The 25,001-nt window shown below is 42.3% G+C and overlaps 1 protein-coding gene across 1 annotated transcript in view; it reads left to right on the forward strand.

Moving 5' to 3' along the window:
* LOC145413628 (putative neural-cadherin 2) overlaps positions 1–25,001 on the forward strand; it is a 276,011-nt gene that overhangs the window by 200,845 nt on the left and 50,165 nt on the right. The window contains exons 13-18 of the mRNA XM_080283289.1: positions 1,739–1,907; positions 3,006–3,347; positions 13,888–14,028; positions 15,689–15,828; positions 18,147–18,269; positions 18,646–18,865. Coding sequence (XP_080139415.1) covers positions 1,739–1,907; positions 3,006–3,347; positions 13,888–14,028; positions 15,689–15,828; positions 18,147–18,269; positions 18,646–18,865 — 1,135 coding nt within the window. The remainder of the gene's footprint in view (positions 1–1,738; positions 1,908–3,005; positions 3,348–13,887; positions 14,029–15,688; positions 15,829–18,146; positions 18,270–18,645; positions 18,866–25,001) is intronic.

The raw sequence follows: 25,001 nt of genomic DNA on the forward strand, positions 1-25,001 counted from the left end.
AGATAAATGAGAGAGAGAGAGAGAGAGAGAGAGAGAGAGTAATGAAGACCTAGCTTTAATTACTTGGAATGAGAGAGACTGGAAAAAGGAATGTCAGAGAAATGAAGGCATAATGGAGAAAGCGTGAAGGACAGATGGAAGGGAAGGGCAAATTTATGGGCCTTATTTGCATGTGATATTACGATGCCGAGAGAGAGAGAGAGAGAGAGAGAGAGAGAGGATGGAGTGACGGAAGTTCAGGGATAGCAACACACAAACAGACCGTTGGGGACAGAGACTGATACGGATAAGGACTGACTGACAGGCAGACAAACAAACAGGCAGACACGCAAATAGGCAGGGACGGGTAAGGAGACAAGGACAGGGACAGAAACAGACACAGACAGACAGACAGAGAAACTAACAGACAGACAAAAAGACAGACAAACAGGAAGACAGGGACAAAGACACGGGCAGGAACAGAGATGGTCAGTCAGCGACCGATAGAGACAGAAACAAACAGAACAACGGGAACAGAGCCGGACAAGTACAGGCAGAGACAAAGACAGTGGCAGACAGAGAAGAACAGACAGACGGATGTAGACGGGAACCGAGACAGGAACAGCCGGACAAACAGGAATAAAGATGAGTAAAAAAAAATAAATAAAATATGATTAAAAACTCACCAGAACAAAAAGGAGAAGAATACGTCAGATATGTAAAAGTTGTTTCAGGGGATAAAATTAAATAAAAGGCACGAAACACGGAAACTAAAGTAAGATATACTGATTATATACGAAGCCACAAAAAAGATGAAAGTGATGTGATGGAGAGGGAAAAATGTGTGTGAGTGAAATGTTGTTAGCTGCGGAACAGAGAACAGGTAAAAATTTGATGAGAGAAAGAAAGAGAGAGAGAGAGAGGGGGGGGAGGGGCAAAAACGCTAGCAAATTAAAATTAGAGCTAGAATCCCCCCCCCCCACACACACACACATTCGATTTGTAAAGTATAAAGTCTGCTTCGCGAGTCAGAAACAGAAAGGTGTATGTTCGAAGGCCCAGTCTTCTAAGGCAGCTTTACCCTTATCATTTTCAGAAATTCTTAGCGTCATGTGTTTGTTCTCAGCAGACCACAATGGCTTGTTGCTCCATCATGGTTACCATACCTTTTATCCTCAGCCCCATGAAAATAGTATGTTCAACAAGAGTAAAATTGTCTAAATGTAACCAAAGTAAAGCTGAATTACACTGCATGTGTTAGAGGTTAAACAATAAACAGTAAGAGTTTCCAGTTCTTTACATAACACATATTATTGTTAATTAGTAAGAAAGTGTACTTTCTTTCTGTGAACTGTAAAATAACCGAGATAATGATTTTGTTGTTGTGCATGCTTAAATCTGGTCTGTTGCTAAATCTAACCGGCAACCACAAGTACGCAGCTGCTTCAGTAGGACCGTCCTTTAGGTACAGTCCAGTCCATACATCTTGTAGTGATGCGGCGTTCCCTTTGGATAGACAACTCTTTTCGAGGGGTGGATCAGGATCTCTCTTACAGCGAGGTGCAGGGAAATAGGTGCTTTTGCTCCCGGATAGGATCTGCTGTTGCTTCACTCGGGTGCACAGCGCCGTCACGTTTAAGTTCATCGTCAGCACTTCTAAATCATGTGATTTTTAATTTTGCAGTGTGTCCATTGTGTAATGTTATGATGTCATGTATCCAGGTGGTGTCGTATTCATCTCTTATCCTTTTCCCCTTAGATACGAGCTACAGTTCGTGGTGCGTGACAAGGCGTGGCACCAGGAGGGTGTTGGCGCTAATGTGACGGTGGTTGTGCGAGACCTGCCCCCTGACGCACTGGCCCACGCCGCCCCCCTCACCCTCACGCCAGCAACCCCACCAGCACTTACCAGAGGGTGGTCACCGCAGGTGCATCACAGGGGACCACTTGCAAGGGGGGAGGAGAGAAGGGGGGAAGGAATGATTCAGTTGTGAAGAGGGATAGAGATCTGATTTTTGATTTTGATGTTTTTCACTCTTTACTTGGTTATATAGGTTGTTTGATAATTTAACACATACAAACCATACTATATATATATATATATATATATATATATATATATATATATATATATATATATATATATATATATATATATATATATATATATATGGGTACATCAGTTCCCTCAGTGTGGGAAAGCTACCTTGTCCCCAGTTTTAAAATGTTCCATTATGGACTTAAACAATATGTGTTAAGTTTGGGACAGATTGAAGATGATTCAGAGGGTTCATATATACAGTATATATATATATATATATATATATATATATATATATATATATATATATATATATATATATATATATATATATATATATATATATATAATAACATAACTTCTTGCACACTCAGTTAAAAACCTGGGCATATAATTTATCAGTCATTTGGTAGTATTTAGAATCTTCAACAGAATGGATTTAATGTTGTGGTCCATATGGTGAAGTTCATTTCCAAAATTCACATTTTCGTCATTAGCATTCACTTAATTGAAAAAGACATAGCATCTAGTACCTGATCAGTGTTCAGTTTTCAGTTTCCGTTACAGTTTGATAAAAGTTTGCTCAGGTCTTTACGAAAGTGTACATCGTAGATTATATGCAAATAATTTAAAATAATATGTACAGCGGCGTTCATAAGTAAGGGTATATATATATAGTCTTGTCTACTGCAGTGTCTACTGTTGATTGATTTTGAAATATTCCACATACTGCTTGTCTTTCTTCAGTACATCAGGCAGTAAGTGGAAAAGTTTCATATTCTAATAACACTCAGCACCGCAGTAGATAACAGCACCACACGTGTATCCTAACTTATGCACGCGACTGTACACCAGGATAAAATCTATGGCTAGAATTAATAGTCAGGAAAAATAATACACTTTGAAATTTCACATTTTGTTTGTTTGCCCGTTATTATTCTTGTGCGCGTTAATATCAGTGTGTTTGTGCCCTTACCCTGAGCAGAATGGCGGTGGTGGTCTGGGCAGCTTGATAGCAGCAGTGGAGCGTGTTGTGGGTGGCGGCTCCCACACGGTGCAGGTGGTGAGTGTGTACGCCTGCAACCACCATACCCACACCACACACCGCCCACTCCCACAGCATCACCCACAGCCTGACCCCTACTACCACCACCCGCCGCCCCTGTCACCACCCTCACGGCGTAACAGCACCAGTGAGGATGGCGAGGCAGCACCCACTCCTACTGCCGACCCGGGGACGTGTGTGTGGGTGAGTGTGCAGGGGCCAGAGGGAGGCTACATGGACCCTACCAAGCTGCAGGGTCTTCTTAGTCTACATGCCAGCCAGGTACTGTATAGTCTATCCCACATGCTTAACCTCAGTTTTGCTTCATAATATGTAACTTAGACATAGACATTTTAGTTTTCCCTATGTTCACTAAATTTCTCTCTTTTCCTTAGTCGTCTCTTAAATCTCCTTCCTATATTATTACCTCGGCGCTTCCCTCTCCCTCCTCGTCCTCCTTCCTGAAATATACTGAGAGAATTTTTTTCTGTATATTAACGTGGTTCACTGTCTCTCCCTTTAAAATTTCCTTATTCTCTTTTCCTGGTCTCTCACTCTCTCTCTCTCTCATATACCCTCATGTCTCCGTCGTTATAGTCCTATCTATACTTTTCTTTGTTTTTCTTTTCCCTTCCTCGCCGTTCCTTCATTGCCCTCTCTCTCACTCTTTAGTCAGGCGGTAGGTGGTGGTGGCCATTAACACTTGGTATAGTGTTGCCTACTTTTTCTTAAGGTGCCTTTGTAATGAGCGACAAGACTAATGGTTTTCCATAACTTAGAAAACAATTTACAAAGCTGGGTGGTAACCATACAATCAAATAATGGTGTAATGCGAAGCCTACTATGGTACCCCTGTTAACTGGGTGGAGAGACGCAAAGGCTGCGTCTATCAAGGAACAAAACCTCCACACTTCCCCGCGCCTCACCGTGGTGAGGCGCTGTCGGCGGCAAAGGGAACATTGGTTCACTACACGGGATGGCACTGCAGGGGCGGTTGCGTGCATGCCTGACAGACCGTGGTTAGTCTACTACTACCGGTGGTAGGTGGGAACTCCTATTACCACTCACTTGATGTGGCGCTTCTTGCTTCTTCCTTCACCTTTATCAGTCTTTTCCTGTCTGGCCTCGTCTCTACCTATATACTCCCATCCTTCCTATCACCTTTTATTATTCTTCTTTCTACGTAAGATGACTACACTGTCTGACAAGATTAATGATTTCTTGTAACCTAGGAGACCATTTACAGTGCTGGGTGGTAACTATATAACCAAATAACGGTGTGATGTGGATCCTACTATGGAGCCTCTGTTAACTGAGTGGAGAGACGTTGCGGCGTCCATCCAGGAGCCAGGCCTCTACATTCTTCCCACACACCGCCACAGTGAGGTCCTACAGGGACGATGCTTGCATGCTGTGGATGGGTCTGCTTGGCCAGACAGACTGAGATTACTCAGTAAGAACAACAGTAATTGTCTCATTGCCTCGACTAACGCCTTTTTTCTACCCTTCTCAGTTTAATTCGCCCTTCAGTTCGTCTTTTCCTCATTGCCTGGACTGAGTCTGTCTTTTCTCCCCCTCAGTTTTTAATCTTCTCTTTAATTCTTCTCACTTGATTTAATCTTACTGCCTTGCTTTTCAGTCTTTCCTCACACGCCCTTAAAATTTTTTTCTTCACTTTTCCAGACTCTCTCTCTCTCTCTGTCTCTCTCTCTCTCTCTCTCTCTCTCTCTCTCTCTCTCTCTCTCTCTCTCTCTCTCTCTCTCTCTCTCTCGCCTCATTCTTCTTCATTTTTTTTTTTTTTTTAATCTCTCCCTGTTCTTTTATTTTATTGCCTCCGTTGACAATACCTTTCCTCGTTTTCTCTCCGTAGTTGTCAGTTTTTCTTTTCTTCAATCTCTGCCGCATCTCTCCACATTCCATCACTCTTCCTTTTCTTTCTTACCCTCCCCTCCACGTAATGTCCTTCTCATGTTCCCCGATGCCCACACCAGACGTCACCTTTGCAGTATAAGCTGTCTAAAATGTCATCAGGGGAGGTTATTTTCTCAAGTTTGCCCTCTAACTTTGCTCTTTCTCCTCCCTTAGTCTTCTCGTTCTTCTCCGTACTTCTCGTTTCCCGCTCTCTTAATCGCATATTCTCATCTCTATCTCTCTGACTCCCTTCTCTTGTTTTTCTTTTCCCACATTCTTAATAGCATGGGCTCCACTCTCCATCTTTCCTCCCTTTTCTCTGTACTCTCTTTTCTCATTGTCTTTATCGTTTTGTCACATAGCTCCCCCATTCATCCCCTTCCCTCCTCCCAACTCCCTTTTTCCTTCCACTTCCTTTTCATGTCCAGTATTTCCTCCATTGTATTTTTTTCACCTGCTGTATAACTTTTTATCACCCCCCTCTCCCCTCTCTTCTCTTTCACTCGTATCCCCTCCTCCCGTTCCCCCTCACTCTTATCTCCCTCTTGCCTCCCCTTTCTCCTCTCATCCATTTCACTTATCTCCCCTTTTATTCCCGCTTCCACTTCCTCTCCAACATAAACTCTCCTTCTGCTCCACCCCTGGGTCCCCCCATCCTCTCTTTTATCTTCTCAAATGGCTTGTTTCCCCCCGTTTTAATCCCGTCACTAACATGATGTATTACTCATTTATTCTTGCTACTTCCAGCTGATTTTATTCAGTATCGGAAGCATAGTAATAAAAGGGTTATTAGAGGCAGTACATAATCCCTCCAGCTCGAAAAGCGTCTAACGCTAAAAATCGTCTGAAGATACAGATGATTTTTAAGAAATCATAGGAGTTTGGGAGTTCATCTTCCCCTGTCTGACTCCTTTGTGTCACTTCCGTAATTGTGTTCTCATTTTTTCCCTCTTATGAACATACTGAGGCTATTGTGACCCCCTTTCAGTTGAATAACGTCATTTTGCGTTAGCCTACCCGGAATGGAGTAATGGAATTGTATTGACCATGAAAGAGTTAGTGGTAGCAGTGTTAAAAACTAGACTCCTGTTTCTCACTCAGTTGAGTACAATCGTCTGGAGTTAGCTGGAACAGAATGTTAGGGTTGATCCAACCATGAGATAGTTCCTGCCGCCAGGCTTCTGTGACTCATTCTGCTGAAATTGATTACGTAACGTTAACAGGAATATAATACTATTATTTTTCCTTTCCCTCTGCCTCCGCTTTTCGTCTGCATCATTTTCTTACTTTATTTCCACACTTCTCTTCTCTGTAGTTTCTCTAAAACGTCATTTTTTTTTGCTGACGTCTGACGATTGTTCTCGACTTGGGAAAGATTTTTTGAAGTGGAGTAGTCAGATAAAATCATCACTGGCCCTTTTACTTTAAAGAACGGTCTCTTCTAAGCCGAATAAATCGTCTGGAGGAAGCAGGAATAATTATTAGGAAGACGTCGTTGTTCTGAAAGAGTTTGTTTGTTCATTCCTTCCAGTCCGTTTTTCCACCTAGCGTTATTCATATCGCAACTTTTAGCCTTTCATTTTCTTATCCTGCAAAGGGGAAGGCACCCCCCCCCCCTTTTTTTTGGGGGGGATGGAAAGGGGCCAACCTTTTTCTCGACTTCATTATTTCCCTTCAGTCCAGTGACGTGTTTTCCATCCTATACTTACTACATCCAGACAGTTTTATTTAGACTGTGGAGAGACGAGCATACTTAGTAAATACTCAGTAAAATCATCTGGAGGTAGGAAGAACAGAATAAAATGTACATCATCGGATTGAAAGTATTAAGTAGGCGGCGATATGGGTCTTTGTCTCGTCAGCTTGGGAGGTGGCGCAAAGCCTCTTCCTCAGTTATTTATTTTGCGTTTTGCTCCCTTATATTTCCTTGTAAGTTATTGATGCGAACTTTTGATGTTAACCGCCTGGGATCGGAAAAACTCTGGTATTCAGTTCCAAATGATGCCAGATGTATTTATTAAGCTTTTAGTGAATTATGTGGACCCTGAAGTGTTAATGTTGTCATCATGATCCTCCCATGGCTGGAGACACACTAGTATTTAGCTCCATCAAATACCAGAGGACTTCATCTAGCTGAGGGTGAGTCGTAGGAGCTAGTGACTTAGAGAAATACAGATAACATACAACGGAATGTCAGCGCGTCGTATGCAAAAGACTTCGCAGAGGAAGAGATAAAACACAATCTCCCATGTCAACAGGAATACAGTCCTTTATCCTCTCTCTGTCTCTGTCTCTCTCTCTCTCTCTCTCTCTGTCTCTGTCTCTCTCTCTCTCTCTCTCTCTCTCTCTCTCTCTCTCTCTCTCTCTCTCTCTCTCCCCCATTTACCTTCCTCCTGCTCTCCATTTATCTTCCTCCTCCTCTCCATTCATCTTTCTTATTCCATTGTAACTTCCGCGTCCTTAACTTTCATCCTCTCTCTCTCTCCTCCCTCCTCTTCTCCATTCACTGACCCCCTTCCTTCCCGTCTTCCTTTTATCTTCTCGTTCTCTCCTGCCTCCTCATCCTCTCACTTCAGCCTTTCTTTCCCTCTCCTTCTTTCCTTCTCCCGTTCTATCTTTCCCTCCTTTCTCTCCCTGCTTTTCGTCTCCTGCCCATCCCTCTTTGCCTCCTCCCCAACCTCTCTCTCTCTCTCTCTCTCTCTCTCTCTCTCTCTCTCTCTCTCTCTCTCTCTCTCTCTCTCTCTCTCTCTCTCTCTTTGCCATCCATCTTCCTCCCTCCGTTCTCCCCTTCCCCTCACCCCTCTTCTATCCCTGAGTTGACCTTCTCTGTTTCTCTCTCCCGCCTCTTTTTACCATTTTCCTCCACTTCCTAAATCGCCCTCCTTAATTGTCCTCCTCCCTCCTTCCCTCCTCCCCTCTTCTCAGTCTTGCGCCCTTCCTCTCTCACTTTCGCTTTACTCCCCTCCCTCTCTTTTTCATGATTTCTTTACTCCTAACTTTTTTTCTTTTTCCCAGTATCCTTCAAGCCCTCCCTCTTCTATTTCCATTCTGTTCCATCTCTTGTCTTATCTCACTTCTTCATTTTTATCGTTCTTTTTTCCCCATTCTCCTCCCTAATCTTATGCCTCCTCTCCCTTTCCTGTCGTTCTCATTTCTTTTCCCCTCACATCTTCCTCTCGCTTTCCTATATTCTACATCTCGTCACTTAGCTATTCCATTTTTGTTAACACACCCTCTCTCTCTCTCTCTCTCTCTCTCTCTCTCTCTCTCTCTCTCTCTCTCTCTCTCTCTCTCTCTCTCTCTCTCTCGTGTTTCTTCACTACGCACTCCCTCATCTCCGCATTTTTCCACATTTTTGTAGTCTTTAATTTCTCATCACTGTCCCTCACGTTCCTTCTCCCCCGCGTTCCGTATCTCCCATTTTTTTTTTTCTTTCACCTCTCTCCTCCCCTCGTCTTCTCATTTGTCTCACTTTTCTCCCTCACCTATAATTTATGCTTCTCTGCATCTTCCATTTCTTTGTTCTAATATTCTTTTCATCATCTCTCGTCTCTGTTTTACTTATTTCTTTCTACCCTATTTCCTTGCCATCTTTTGGTCTCACTCATATTCCTCTTTTGTCTTTTTTTCACCTCACTATTTTTGCATGTATCCCCTATTTTTTTTCTCCATCGCTCCTCCCTTAACTGTTTCCATAGTTCCTTTCCTTGTTTTCTTTTCTTGATCTTTTATCTTCCCAATTTCTCCCTTTCCGCACCAACTGCTTCTCACTTTTCTCGCTTTTAACACTGTCCTCCTAACATCATCTTTTACAACACCCGCCATCGCAAAGTGAGAGTGGGTGTTATGTTTTGATCGGTGTGTGTGTGTGTGTGTGTGTGTGTGTGTGTGTGTGTGTGTGTGTGTGTGTGTGTGTGTGTGTGAATCGAACAACCCAGATACTTTATCTGATTTTAGCAAAATTTTATTTAAGGGTGAAGGTAGAGCCCATAATGAAATCTTTGAACAACAGGTCAAGGTCAAGGCCACAGGGGTTGCTCAGATTGTGACTAGCAGAATCAGCTTAAACGTATTCAGTTTAGACCTAACATGAGGGAAGGGTTGCGAGTAGGGCTAGAATGAAGTGATGCAGTTTTGAGAATTTTTATTCAAAGATCTGGGTCACAGGACAAGGTCAGTTTTGACGTGTGTGTGTGTGTGTGTGTGTGTGTGTGTGTGTGTGTGTGTGTGTGTGTGTGTGTGTGTGAAGCAAAATAACTCAGTTTTGATCCAAATTTAACCATAGTGGGGAGCCTGAGTGTCAGCCAAAGAGTAAAGCTACAGTTTTTTAGAATGATAAGGTCAGAGCTGAAGGTCACAGCGTAATTTCAACTTAACCTGTTTTTATCCGATTTAGACCTAATTTTGTAGAGAGATTTACTGTATAATAAAGTAGGAATAAAAGGATTCATTTAAAAAATGATCAAATAAAGATCAAAGTTGGAGGGTAAGGTCACCGAACAAGGTGAGCTCGAAGTTTTGATCTGATTCCAACCAAACTTGGTGGAAGGATTGAGGGTCAGGCAACAACGAAGGTACTAAGCTTTGAGAACACTCATTGATTAAGGTCACAGGACAAGGTCAAATTTTGATCTGTGCATCTTTGTGAGAACAAAACTAAAACAGCGTTGATCTAATCTGGATCAAACTTAGTAGATAAGTTGACGATCGCCCAAGAGGTTGACCTGTTGTTTTTTAAAACAATAGATCAATGTAAAGGTCATATAGCACTGTCATATTAAACAGCTGTTTTCCGATGTTGACGACTTTGTGGAAGAGTTCTTGTAAATGCAGGGAGACAGAGTTTATTTTATGAGAACAATCAGTCAGAGGGAGAAGTCAAAGATGAAGGTGTCTGGACAAATTCAGCTTAAACGACTTTGATCTTATTTGAACCGAAGTTGGTGGAAGGGTAAGGGTTAGGCAATAAAGAAGTAATGTGATTTTAAGAACAATCTGTGGAAGATCAAGGTCACTTAAAAAAAAAAAAAAAAAGTCGGTTCCTAGACTAGTTTGTGTTCGCGGGTGGTACATTCCCAGAGTGCTCTTTCTTGTTTTTTCTCCTCACTCCCATGTGCTCCCCCATACCCTTGCCCATCCCCTCTCCCTCTTCCATCCATCCTTCCTCACTTCTTTCCATCCACCATTTATCCTGACTCATCCTCTCCTCCCTCATTGTCCTTCCTCCCTCAACATTTGCTTCCCTTTTCCCCACCTTCCTCCTCATCCATATCCTCTCCTCCTCGCTTACTCCTCTCATCCTTCTTCATTCTCCTAATTCCTTCACCCCTAGCCTCCCACTTCACTCCCTCTTCTATCTCCTGTGTCTTCTTCCTCACTGTTTCCTCCTTCACTCTCACCACTCACATTTTCCTTTCCCTCTCCTCAACGTTCTCCTCTCTTCTTCTCCTCACCCCTCTCTCCTTACTCCTCCCACTCCCCACTTTCCTTTTCACCCACTTTCCTTCCAATTGCAGTCTCTCCATAACTTCTCTGATTTTTCCCCCTCACTTTCTCTCCACCGTCACCCTCCTTCCCCCCTTTCTCCTTCACACTACGTCTCCCCCTCCCCACTCCTTCCCTCCTCTCTTCTCTTTTCCTCTCCTTTCCTCTCGTCTCTTCTCTTCTCTTTTCTTCTCTCTCTCTCTCTCTCTCTCTCTCTCTCTCTCTCTCTCTCTCTCTCTCTCTCTCTCTCTCTCGCTCTCGCCTCGTCTCGTCTCGTCTCGTCTCGTCTCGTCTCCTCTCCTCTCCTCTCCTCTCCTCTCCTCTCCTCTCTCATTTCCATTTCCTTCATTCTCCTACTCCCTGTTCCATTCTCCTTAGTGTCTTCGTTTTTTCTCCTTTTCCCTCCTTATACTCATTACTTTGTCTTCCTCTCCTTCCTTCCTTTAATTTTTTGCGTCCTTTCTTCATTTTATCCTTTCCCTCCTCCTGCCATCCATCCTTCCTTGGTATTTTGTGTATTTGATTTAGTTCTTTCATCTCTCCTGCTCTTTTTATCTTCCTTCCTTTCGTTCTTTCCACCCAGAATTATGGATATTTCCCCTTTACTATCTTCATGCTTCCTCTTATTTCCTTCTTCCTTGTCCAGAATATATCGCCAGCTTGCTCCTCTTGCCTCATTCGTTCATTTCTTCCTTGTAGTTTTCCTTGCCTTTTTCCTTTATTTTTTTTCTTCCTCCTTTAATATTCTCAGTTTCCTCATTCTCTCCCCTACTGTGTCCTTTTACTTTTTTTTTTCATTTAATAGGTCTTTCATTTTACTCCTTATCTTTATAATTTCTTTTCTTCCATTTGTAATGTAACCATTTCAGTACGATGACGTCTTTTCAGTTTTGTGCTTGCTGCTGCAGACATTTTTTCAGCATAGGAGAGAGATTTCTAGCAGGAGACAGAAGCAGATTTGCATGGAGGCTAATGAGGCTGAAGCCTCAGGCCGTAGGCTTCAAGCGCCCCCAAGAAAGAAAGGGAAAAAAAAGTAAAAATTCGACGACTGAAATTCTTCTGGTTAAAAAGAAATCCACGCATGAAATATTCGTTATTTGCCTGAAAACTGTTTATATGTAGCTTAAATGAGTGGATAGTACAATGCAACAATTTACTTTGTTTTTATTAATATTTAAAAATGGAAAACACAGTGACAGTGTTATATGTTTTTCGACATGGCATTAACCTACTAATTTATGCAGACGTGTACAACCATGAACAAAAGCTATACTTCTTGCTAGCGGTGCTAATGGTAACTGGTATATGATAGCAATAAGAAGCACACAGCAATAGAATGTGAGAAGGAAGGATAATCTTATTTTTCAGGAGAGGGATGAGAAATATAGAAGGCAGAAAACATTGCTGGCAGAGGACTGTCGGCGATCTTTTGCTCACGGCACTATGTATGTATGTGTTTACTTATGTAGTTAAATGAGCCTTTAAGCAGATGTAACTTCACGATCCAAGTACTCCAATTCTGCACCTGAATGGAGTGTTAGATGTGGCTCTTGTCAGCCTTTCACTTTAGGTTGGCTCTTGGCAGCTGTGTAAAATTTCCAGGAGGTAGCAAGACTAGAATATGATAGACGTCTTCGTACTGAAGTAGTCACCTCCTTCTTCTAACTCCTTAACTTTTCTCCCCGTTCTCCTCCCATTCGTAGCTTTTCTCCCCTCCATCCGTCCTTGACCTTTCTCTTATTATCTCCCTGCGTCCTTATTTTTCCTTGTTTGTCTCCCGCCTTAACTTTTGTCTTTTACGGTATTCTTTATCTTCCAGCCATAACTTTTGTCTCTTATTCCTCGTCTTAACTCTTCATTAACTTTTCACTTTTTCCTCCTTAACTTTTCTCCTTTATTTTCACCTTCCCTAACTTTCCCTTATATTTCATCCTGTCATTTTTTAAGTTGGGTCTCTTCCCTCCGTTCTTACCTTTTCTTCCTTATCCACATCTTTTCCTTCGTAATTTTCTCCCTTCCGTTCATTCTTAACTCATCTTTTTTCCTTCCTTATTCTGCAACTTCCTTCCCTTTCTCTCCGGTATTTTTTAAGCTTTCTCCTCCTCTTCCTTTTTCCGTAACTTTTTTCCTTTTATTCTCTCCATTCATCATTACCTTTTTTTCTGTATTTACATCACACACTGTTTACCTCATTTTCATTTTACCTTCCCATTTTCTTAATTTCCATCACATCTGCACTTCCTTCCATTAGCAGAATATATTATCTATCCTGAAATTTATTCGCTAATCTACCCAGTCGGAAAGATCTCATTAGAGCTGAATAATATCGCATGGACTTACCCAGACTAATTTTTAAAAGCCATCTTACATCCTTCCGCTTCTTTCCTCTTCCTGCTAAATGCTTCCGCCCTGTATAATCGGCTATTTCCTTCCCTCCCTACTTTTCTTCCCTCCTTGTCGTTCCTTTCCTTTATAACTCTTTATTGTTCTGGTGTATATTATCTCGAAGTCACATCCTTTGGAGCGGCCTAGTATGGATCTGTTGGCCTAATGCAAACATCTCTCTTAAGAACATAGGGCAACAGTAAATTACAGCTTGCTTGTTGGCCAGTACTAAGTTAGGCAACTCTTGTCTGATGGTATGGTTAGACTACGAGAATAACACAAAGACATCAGGATACGAGTATTTTAAGTGGGGTTGATTAGAATCACTGATTGATAATGTATTCATTTTTTTTTTTAATATACATTGCTAGAATTTTTGTTGTAAGGGATATCGAATGGAAATGATTATTGAAGGTTGTTAAACCCTCCGATCTGAGTAGCCATCATAGGGCTGATTTAAATGGTTAGTGTTAGCAATGGTAAGGTAAACAAGATGTCATCATAAAGAATGGATTAATGTTAAACCCTCCGATCTGAGTAGCCATCATAGGGCTGATTTAAATGGTTAGTGTTAGCAATGGTAAGGTAAACAAGATGTCATCATAAAGAATGGATTAATTTCCATTTAACTCTATCGTTCTCCTAGCTACCCCTTATGTACTTTTTAACTTTCATCCTCTATTCCCCCACCATCTTGCATTCCTCTCATCCTTCCTGACCCTCCTTCATCTCCTTTACACAGGTCTATTTCGTGTTCGGTGTCTTCTCCCATACTCTTGACATTCTTTCCTTGTCTTTCCACATTTCCAATCTTTGTTCGGTTTGCTTCTGCCTCACTCCCATTTTTTCTGTATTCTTCTTTCCTGACTCTCCCTCATCTCCGGTCCACCTTTCTATCGTTTGTACGGTTTGCATCTCTGCGATTCCCATTATTTGTGTGTTTTCTTCCTTAACTCTTCACCCATCTCGTGTCTGTGCTGATGCAAGATGGGAGGAGAGTTAAATCCTGTCTGGTTAAAATCCCTATCCTCCCTGCCCTCAGTTGGAAGCAGCCACCAAGTTAAGGATTGACCTGACGTGGCCGCAGGAGGACCCCACACGACCTGACCCCCAACATCGAGGTCATGTCAGCCGTGACCCTTCATCCGCAGCCTCCCTCGCCTCCACCACACTCCCGCTGCAGGTGGGCGTCGGTGTGAGTGTGAAGTGAGTGGATGTAGTTGTGGATTTCGTTGGATTGGTGTGTAGGAAATATAGGTGTGAATTTCGATGTGGGGTGAGTGTAGGTGTGAGAATGGTGGAAATTTAGGCGGTAAGAGAGACGATGACAGTCTGTAATGATGAGAATTGATGTGAATGAGGATGATGATTCTTTTCAACTTCATTGCAGAATGCGGGAAACTTGTTTTCTGAAGATAATGATGTTGGCAACAAAAATAAAGGGTAATTATGGTGACGACGACGACTAATGATGATGACGGCTGTGGACTCGAGCTAGAAGCATTGGAGAACAGACTTAGGAAAATGATGATGATGATGATGATGATGATGATGATGATGATGATGATGATGGTGATGATTTTGAGTGTGGGTGTATGAATATGGGTTTGTGTAGGTGAAGAAGATATGATGTGCGATGAGTGTGTTTTGTGGGTGTGGAGGGGATGTAAGTGGTTGGGGTGTGGAATGAGTGAGAATGATGTAGATTAGGTTGTTGTGTGAAGGGTGGAGTGAGGGCACGGGTGGGAGACTGGTGTGGATTTGAATGGAGTGTATGTGATTAGTGTGGATGTTTGATGTGTGAGTGGTAGTGATTGGTGAGGATGTTGTTCGGATGCAGGTGGGTTGTTTTGAGAATGGAGGGGGGGAGGAATTGATGTGGGTGTGGCAAGTAAACTTACGACTAGACTAATGGTTAGTGAGAAGGAAGGAAAGAAAAACAGATGTGTGGAAGGAAGGAAGGAAGGAAGGGAGGGAGGAAGGATAGACAGGATGACTGGATGAATAGGAGGGAGAAATTATAGATTGGATGGATAGACGAATAAAATTAAAAGAACGAAGGAAGGCTGGATCAGCGTATGTCAGTAGAAGGAAGGATGAACGGAAGACAGTAGGTGTTAATCCGTATACACTCTATACATAAGAGAAAATTTGTCTGTTTGTCTGTCTTATGGAAATCGAGGGGGATGTAAATAAAACTCACTCAGCAATCCTAACAGGTGTAACTTTTTACGACGAATTTAGATGTGTCCATTACAGTTGCCAAAGTGGCGACCCTGATGGCGAAGATTAGAACTACCCGTAATTGAAAAATTATTAGTCTTGAGCATGGTGAAAACAGGGTAGGTAGTTACCGTAGAGTTTTTTTCTTCTGAACTACAACCATATTATTAGCTACAACTGGTTGGATGGATGGATGACTGGTGGGGTGGGCAAGGTTGGTGGATGGGTGGGTAGTGGAACAATAGGTCCATGGTAGTAATATAGGTTCATTGGGTAAAATGGGGCCTAGAGGGTCTTCTTCCACGAAGTGAGTGGGCCATCCAGGGTCCTAGACAATGCTGGTATGCACGATCATAGGGATTTACCCGGGCAATGCCGGGTGTCCGTGCTAGTGTACTGTAAAACCGATAGGATACAAGACATAGGTAAATAAATATTTAAACTCGAAGTTGATGAGAGAGAGGTAACGATATTCGGATTTTTTGTATCGTCACACACACACACACACACACACACACACACACACACACACACACACACACACACACACACACACACACATAGTCTCTTATAAAACACTAAATCCGTCATTCACTCTGACACTGACCTCCGTTCGTCAGGTAGTCGACGCCAACGTGACCTCCCTGGTGACCCCCCGCCTCACCCGCGCCCCCGCCTGCCACGCCCACCACCCCGAGACATGCACGCCCACCTCTTGTCTCAACGGGGGGCGCTGCGTCAGGTCACCGCAGGGAAACAGGTCAGGTCAAGGGGCCATATTTATCAGTTTTCTAGAGCCCATTTTTTTTTTTTTTTTTTACTCTCTTCCAAATGGTCTCTTCATTTCAGGAGAGACTTCTGGGACTGGAGAGGTAAGATGCAGCCTCCAGTAATTTCTTTTCTATTATGACTTGTGTGCTACTATCAGACGGTTGTATCTGAGAGGCTTTTTCGAACACTCGTAGACATCCTACGTGGAATAATACCGTCTGGTAGGAGCAAAAATAGAATATATATTACGACAGCGTGCTGAAAGGGATTGGCAGGTTTGTGCTAGATAATACCTGGCATATATGTTTTTAGTTCAATCAGGAGCCTTCTCACCCCTATATTGAGTAATATGGTAGGATATATAAATTATTGTCGTGCGAAAGCTTTATTACACTTGATTTGTTGTGTACAATCGTGAAGTATAGTTCCTGCTCACCTGATTCAACTTTTGCTGGCTGGAAGTCGTACCCAGGTCTTTACAGCCAATGGATTCCTGGTGTTAGTGGTGTGAAGCTTTTGCAAATTCTGTGAGCAGCAATGTTATGGCGAACGTGTTTGTCTGGTGGTCTAGTAAAGCTTTGTACTGCCACTTTAACGCTAGATGCCGATGTTGGTTCGATGTGAAAGTCTGGATACGGTTTCCGTCCAGCCAGATATAGAACTGGAAGTGTAAGCAGAAACTTAGCTCAAGAGAGTATATGCAAATAGTAGACCGGCTGCAGCTGATAGCTGTATCCTTTTTACTCTAACTTGGCCTAAAAATTTGCCATCCGTCTATCCTGAATACCGTACTCGATTGTATTATTTGATTGTCACCGGAGTATGATGCTAACCACGAACAAGTGCTGTGGAAAGGAAGTAGAGCTGAAGGATTTTCACTTTCTGTTTCGGAAGTACGTTTAATAATCTATAAATGGACGAAAATATGGGCCTGGTAAAAGTAAAAGAATTATAGTATCAGCTGATGTACAATTGTGGAGAGTAATTCTTTACACTGTCTGTAAGCTGTGTCAAAGTCTGATGATATGTTGGGACACTAACCGGTATTATTAAAGCGAGTTGAAAGGATTGTCTTATTACATCATTGGTTCTGAGCCCAAGGCCGTAAAAGAATTATTGATCAAAATTGTTCATTTGAAAATCATTTTGCTTATTACACCTTAAAATTATCGTGTATGTTATGAAGAGTACGCGAAGCATACCGAAATAGCACGCAAGAGAATTTTAATGTGTTCGTTCTTTTCATTTCGTTTTGAAAGACTTTGTTCATGCTTGCATGTGCCAGCCTTGTTCACCTGATGGCAGCAGTCCATGCACCACTATCTCTGGCAGCATCTCTGTTCAGTCAGGTAACGCTGAGGGTAATAAACAGGTAAGAAAGAGAGAAGGGAAACTCATGTTCATCTGATGACTGCTGTCTCTGCTGCAGGATCTCTGGCAGCCACACTATTCAGTCCATTAACACCGTGATTAAACAAGCAAAAAAGAAAAAAAAACAGAGGTCTCATATACCAATGGGAATACGACCCTACGTCTTATATTTCCGTCGTGACATTTAGGAGTGATGTTAGGAACACGTTATTGGACGCTTGGGGTATTGGTAATGTGGGTCAAGTTCATCATTTAAATTGCTTATTTAGAGATGCATATGTGTGCTGCAGATCTGTTGTTGTTTCACTTCAGGTTGGGTAATCGGTGTGGATTTAATATCCAAAAAGCGTACTGTCAACGTGGTGTTTAGTCTGATTAACCCATTACTGCGTGCACCACCAGTACTAGGAATTAAACTGGAATCGTACTTAGCAAAATGCCTTTTGCTTACCAAGCTCGTAGTCGCTTAATGAGCTTCCGAAAATGCCCAGCACCTTCTGCCGTAGACAACGGCGCGCTCAAAAGTTAGCACACTAATACTCCTGTCTATTCTCGGCCATGTGTTTGTGTTAGTATTGCTCCTGTCACTTGTTGGTTCTTGTGTGTGTGTGTGTGTGTGTGTGTGTGTGTGTGTGTGTGTGTGTGTGTGAGAGAGAGAGAGAGAGAGAGAGAGAGAGAGAGAGAGATTTACCTGTCTGTCATCCAGGTGTGCGTTTACCCTTTGTGCAGTGATATTAAGGAGTAGACTTTTCATTCGCATTCGCTACAGACGATTTTTGTTGGGTAAAGTGTAACTGTACGGAGTCAGGGCTTGAAGTAGACCCGTCACTGGGATAGCCAAAGGTAGATGTTTTCACTAACTACGGAGATCTTATTCAGGGGAGAGGAACACACTCATTCAGAGGGTTAATATTTTAGCTGTTTGCTCTGGTCCAGGTGTGTGTGTCCAGGTGGGTCGAGTGGGTGGCAGTGCAAGGTCCTGGCTCGCACCTTCCTGGGCTCGGGGTGGGCCTGGGTAAGACCTCCACCGCGATGCCTACCCGCCACCCTCTCCCTCAGGTAGGTTTGTTAGCTTTAGAGGTTTTATAGTATGATCTAGAGATACGTATTTCCCATTTATTAACAGTGGTATACAGACCATTACCCAATTTTAACAAATTCGTAAATTCACCTTATTCCTAAGCGATTTTCTTGAAAAATGTTCTCACTGACTTTTTTCGACTTTTTTAGAGGAAGTTTATTGGCTTTTAGTTTATAGCTTGAGGGAGAGATGTGTATTTCAATTTAGCAAAAGTGTTTTCTGGATCTTTACCCAGTTTTAACAGTTTCACGTTACCTCTTAGTGATTTTCAGACTTTTGTTCTAAACAGCTTCCTAATACCTTTCGAGAACAAGTTTAGCGACTGTTGTGAATCTGGTATGACAATACCCTCAGGCTCCTCACCGCACGCCCACACGCTCTCCTCCTCTACCTCGGGCCCATGACACCTGCCCACAGCCCTACCACCACTCCCACGCCCATGTTGGCCGTGCAGGTAAAGGAGGGGCGCCCGCAAGTGGTGGTGGAGGGCGGATACGAGACTGTGATGCTGGAGGTTAATACGACGGTCAGTGATGGAGATTGGCACACCCTCCACCTCAGGATCCATACTCAGGTGAGAGAGAGAGAGAGAGAGAGAGAGAGAGAGAGTTAAATTATGCACTTGATGCAACAGAGGCGAGTGTATACGTGTACATTAGAAGTGCTGAAGAAAAATATTGTGGAGCGAATATAATGTCATAAAAGAGCACTGATACGTTTATGTGTACTGCGCAGTATTCTAAAGAACTGGGCTCTGTTTTTAACCTCTTCATTACGATGACATGCCTGCCATCATTAGACGATTTCATTCATTTTGAGAGACTTCGAGCTGCAAGGGTTAGATACTGCCTTGTGCCTTTACTTCAAGAGCCTTCTCATAAGCTGAATAATATTGCCTGGAGGTTGCTAGGTTAAGGCCACGGGCATTGTTTCTTAGGCAGCGATTTTAATGACAGCAGTACCCCTATGCTTGGACCACTCCATTGTTGAAATGATGGGTCTTTTGGTTGAAACAGATGCATGTATCAGTTGAAGGTTTCAGTGTAACCCTGAGTGTAGTTACTTATCCTGATTACACCAGACACGGCTTTGCGAGTCTGTAGAATCTTTCGTACATAACTATTTATAGTCTTAGGCTGATCAGTTATTAATTATTTTGCTCGATGCTCACCTCACATCATACACTCTTACCTGCTTTGGTCTCACTTGATGCATGATAGCTGGGAGTCTCCACTGAACTCCATTGCACTTTGTTCTGTGCTAACGCAGTCCCAGTTGTATTTTAATCTTGGCGGAAGTTGTATGCGATAGCCATATGAAAAGTAAAGCTCCCTTAACCTACTGATGATATAACCCGATTGTCTGCGTAGTGAATCTACTTTAATCATTTTTATTACCGTGCGTAATCGTTTCAGATGAGCTTGCACGTTGTAGATAAATCTCTTCCATGTTCATCCACTGGTTGAGCTGTACTCTCTCGAATAAATAATATGAACTAGTAATTAAGTATCAGACATCAGAGTTTAACTTTTGAACAAGTTTTAATGACTGATTAAGCAACTTGATCGACTGGTTAGGCTGTCAAGTCGTCCAGTCCTGATGTACAAAAATAGCAAGAAAGATTACCGTATGTATTCATCTATTTATCCGCTCTTTGAGTCCTTCCCAGTCTCTTGTCATGGAATTGTTAATCATATTTGATATTTTTGTGTTACATCTTGCTTTTCATGGGTTTACATGGAACACAGTATCTTATTTCCTACTCATATATTAATCGACGTTTCTATAACCTTTATTTTTCTTTACTGATATGTGTCTGTTTTTCCTCGGTTCGTCCGTCTGTCGCTCTTTGTCATAGTTGATCACTGTCTGTTTTTCTGTTTAACTATATGTCTCTCTGTAGTATCTAGCTATTTGCCACCACTGTATTGTTGGATACCATTAGTAAAAAAAGAAATTCTCCCGGAAATTCTCTCCCTTCTCAGCAACGACTCATCCTGCTCCCACGACACACCACCCTCCCTCATACGCTTCCACCTTGTTCCTTCACTCGTTTCTCACCCAACCTCCTCCCCCTTCCATTATAAATCTCCAAAACGCATAAACCTGCCCTCCTTCGTTTTCCTTTTTCAGTCCTTTTATCATCGCTCGCTATTGCTGCAAGTATCGCCGTCCGTCTCTTTTATATCCCATTCTCGCTCTTTCGCTCATTCTCTCTCTCTCTCTCTCTCTCTCTCTCTCTCTCTCTCTCTCTCTCTCTCTCTCTCTCTCTCTCTCTCTCTCTCTCTCTCTCAAGGTAGATAGATAGAAAGATGTAGATAGATAGAAGATAGATTGATTGATAGGCAAATAGATATAGATAGATAGATTGGATAGATACATTTAGATATAAATGTTTTGATAGAAAGATGAAGGCATAAATAAAGCCGAAATTAATTCTGCTCTAATAGCAGCTTCCTTGGCCGGTGCTCTTTATGATGATGATAACGAAAGCTTTACAGCTCAGTTAAACTTTCCACAGTCACCTTTGGCGGTGACGTTAGCACTCGCACAAACCATTGGCATTATTAGACCTCTTACCAAGGTGTACCTATTGAGTTCCATGCCTCCCTTACGAAACTTAACATGTTGGATTTGTTGTTATTAGATGTCAAGATGTGATGTACAAGTGGCCCTAATTTTTCTGGAATAAGTTGTTCTTATTTCTCTTTGCCAGATAATCAAGATATTTTGGATTTTTGTCGTATCACAGTCTTAATAACTACAAATCTAGCTATTCTAATTTTTACCCCCCCGCCCCCCGTAATATCATTCTCCTCTACTTCCACCTGACGAAGTCAGAGGAGGGTATTGTTATCACGGGGATGAGCAACAATAGGTGGCGTAAAGATTTTCGTTTCCGGGCCAGAACTAAGAAAGTATTCACTGTCGAGTTACGAAATTCCACATAGGTATGTGTCTTATACTGAACTGGTGCCTTTTAATAGGTAGAATTCTGTGTCTTAAGTAGTTTTGTTTTAAATAATGAAAAAATGTATAAAAATTTATCATTTCAGTGCTACGTGTGCAAGGTATCGCAAGGGAAATAAGAAATGGCCCTTAATCACCATGGATAAACTACTGAAATTTTTAATATTTAATGTCTCTGTTATACAAAGAGGGAAGGTGGGAGAGCCGTTTTGCGCTTGGTTAGGTGTGCAGGGAGGTGGGGTGGGTGGGTATGTGCTTGGTCAGATGGAGTGTTGCGACAGCGTAGCGTTGTCTATGTTCTGATATTCGAAACATGCTCGCCCCTTTTCTTCCTAGATGTATAAATCAGTGGTTAAAGTGTACTGTCAGCCTGTCATGTACAACACACAAATTGTCCGCTGTGGAAGAGTATTACTGTCATTCTTCCTATCTGCCTGTCATCTTCAGTCTTTCTGCCCCTTCACTGCGATTATAAATTATATTCTTGCTACACCATACGATCATTTCAGCTTTGGGGAGACCTCTTGATGTAAAGGGTTGGTGATTGTGTTTGGCCGTCAAGCTTGGGAAAAAAAAAAAAAACGTAAGCTAAATGAAGTCGTCCTTTGCAAGCAGTAGTAAAATCAGAAAATTCGTCGTCATGCTGAAGCCATTACGTGCCAAGTGTCCTATTGAGACGAGCTGACCCTGCCTTTGCTCAGCTGGCTTTGGAAGGTCAATTTTTGCAGGCTTTGTGCTAATGATTCGTTCCGCTTCATTGTCATCATCGTCATCATCATCTTCGTGACCCTTACACACACACACACACACACACACACACACACACACACACACACACACACACACACACACACACACACACACACACACACACACACACACACACACACACACACACACACACACACACACACACACACACACACACACAAACACACACACACACACACACACACACACACACACACACACACACACACACACACACACACACACACACACACACACACACACACACACACACACACACACACACACACACACACTTCTCTCTCTCTCTCTCTCTCTCGCTGCCTTTTTAAAGTGAGGTCAAGGCTGCCCTATGTCGTTCCTTCATCATTTCCGTGGCAGTCATCCCCAGTCGCCGCCATAAAGGGAGTCTGGGTGGGCAAAGGGAGGCAGGGTGGGGGAAGGTTGGGCGGGTAAAGGGTGGATAAAAGAAGGCAAGGTGGGTAAAATGTGGATAAAGGAAGTCCAGGGTGAGTAAAGGGAGTCAGGATGGATAATGGTCAAATAAAGGGAATCCAAGGTGAGTAGAGAGTCAGGTTGGTAAAGGGTGGATAGAGGGAATCAAGGATGGTAAAGGGTGGATAAAGGGAGTCAGGCTTGGTAAAGCGTGTATAAATGGAGGCAGAGTTAGTAAGGGGTAGATAAAGAGAGTCAGGGTTATTAAGGAGTGGGTAAAGGGAGTCAGGGTGGGTAAGCGGTTGAATATGGGAGTCAGGGTGGGTGAAGGGAGTCATTTTTTTTTTTTAATGCGAGGAAGAAGGAACCAAAGGCTGAGCCCACAAAACAGTTCCGTCCAGGAAAAAAAAATACAAAAGAGAGCCAGATTCAAGATCAGTTCGTTTCGAGATGCCTGGACACATTGCGTTCAAGACTGGAGATCATAGTAAGTGGGAAATACAGACAGAGGGAGCCAGTTCCAGAGTTGACCTGTTGCATAGATGAAAGACTGGGAGTAACGGTTAACTCTTGCATTAGAGAGTTGGACAGAAAAGGGATAAAAGAAGTAAAGTGAGTCAAGGTGGGTAAAGGGTGGATAAAGAGTAGGTAAAGGGAGTTAGGGTGGGTAAGAGCAGTCCGAATGTGTAAAGAAAATTTGAGTGGGCAAAAGGATTATGGGTAGGTAAAGGATGGGTAAATGGAGTCAGGGTGGGTAAAGGAGTCAGGGTGGGTAAAGGCAGCCAGGGTGGGTAAATAGAGTCATGGTGGGCAAATGTATTCAGGATGGGTAAAGGAGTCAGGGTGGGTAAATGGAGTCAGGGTGGACAATGGTTTGATAAAGAGAGTCAGGAGAGAGTAATTGTTTGATAGAGAGTCAGGAGAGAGTAATGGTTGATAATGGGAGTCAGGATGGGTGATGGTTGGATAAAAGGAGTCAGGAGTGGATAAAGTTTGGTAAGGGGAGTCAGGGGTGGATAAAGGAAGCCAAGAATGTATAAAAGGTGGAGAGAGAGAGAGAGAGACTGATTGAATTAAGAAACTAGTGCCAGGCAACTACGGTCATTTGGCAGAGAGAGAGAGGGTGAGGATTCTTTGTCAAGGCTGTCCCTTTCAGGACGTGTTGTCTGGCGTCTAGACAGAAAAAAAAAAAACTGCAGTTGAGTAATCAAAAATTAACGCTGATGCCATATTGTCGTAGTCTAGTGGTTTTTCTGATGGAAAAATATGACTACGTGAACAGACCTGATAATATAGTATTTTACATCTCCTCATTCTTTGTTTCATAATGCAAACAGGGTTTTGCAACGATACTTTTGCTGACAGAACAATTTTATTTTACCTCAGTTGATGCCAATACTGGCGAGTCAGAGCCAGACTTCATTGTGGGCGGAAAAATTTATTCATTTATTGCCTCCACCAACGAAGTTGGACGGAGGTTATTTTTTCGCTCGTGTATGTTTGTACGTGTATAAGATAACTAGAAAATTTACCATCCATTTTCAGTGAGGTTAGGTGGATAGGTGAGCATTAGGTGAAGGAAGAATTTAGTAGATTTTGAGTTGGTTTCAGATCCAGATGAAGGAATAACTCAGAGATTTTATTGACATTGACTGAGGTAAGGTATGTGTTCTGTGATATTGTGTAACAGGGCAAAGTCAATTGAATCAGTTAACTATCTGAGTCGTTAAAAGTACTAGTCTGGTAGGCTATTAATTACGGTAGTAAATCATACATTTTATTGGCGTTGGTGAAGGCCTGTGCTTTGATTGCTTTTTAGTTATGCCCATATAAACTAGTTCTCATAAGAGTTATAGGGTCAGAAACAGATATTGTGGAAGTAATCCAATATTACGGGATGTTGCTATACCCTGCCTCTCTCCCTCAGTATATTTTGAGTTCAATATAATCTCGTCCTCTCCAATATTAAATTCATTAGTTTGAGATTTTGTTCGCTGCAGTTGTTCTAGGTAAGCTCACTGTATTCAAATTTAGTAAAGTAATAACGATAAACACTCATCAGCAATATGAGTCTTTTACAGAAATAATGCACACGCTCAGCTCAATCCAAAAAGTTAAATGAAACAGTCGCTTCTGTCCTCTGATTGTTTGTGCACTTTCTCTCGGTTCAGTTTCTCTTAAATGAAACAGTCGCTTCTGTCCTCTGATTGTTTGTGCACACTTTCTCGTTTCAGTTTCTCTTAATTTGAATAGATGAAAATTTTATGGTAATGGTCATTCGCCACCCCATGGATAGACCGAAGATTTGTTTTGAAGCACTGTTGCCCAATTGGCTGTTAACCCCTTCACTACAAGGGGATTATCTTAGGCTGCATAATGTGTCTGGCAGTAGGTGTCCGATATTGTTCAGTTACTATTAGGTATTACACATGGTGATTCACTACAGTATAATGGGAAAACAGAATAACGTCAATATATCTGTGATTAATCAAGAGTTTTAAGTAAGATTCCGCGTCTGCGCCATTGTGTCAGTAATTAACTGTTTGAGACTCTTC

This window comes from Coenobita brevimanus, chromosome 97, assembly GCF_032717465.1.
Source record: "Coenobita brevimanus isolate Jiangsu-jjx chromosome 97, ASM3271746v2, whole genome shotgun sequence".
Lineage (NCBI taxonomy): Eukaryota > Metazoa > Arthropoda > Malacostraca > Decapoda > Coenobitidae > Coenobita > Coenobita brevimanus.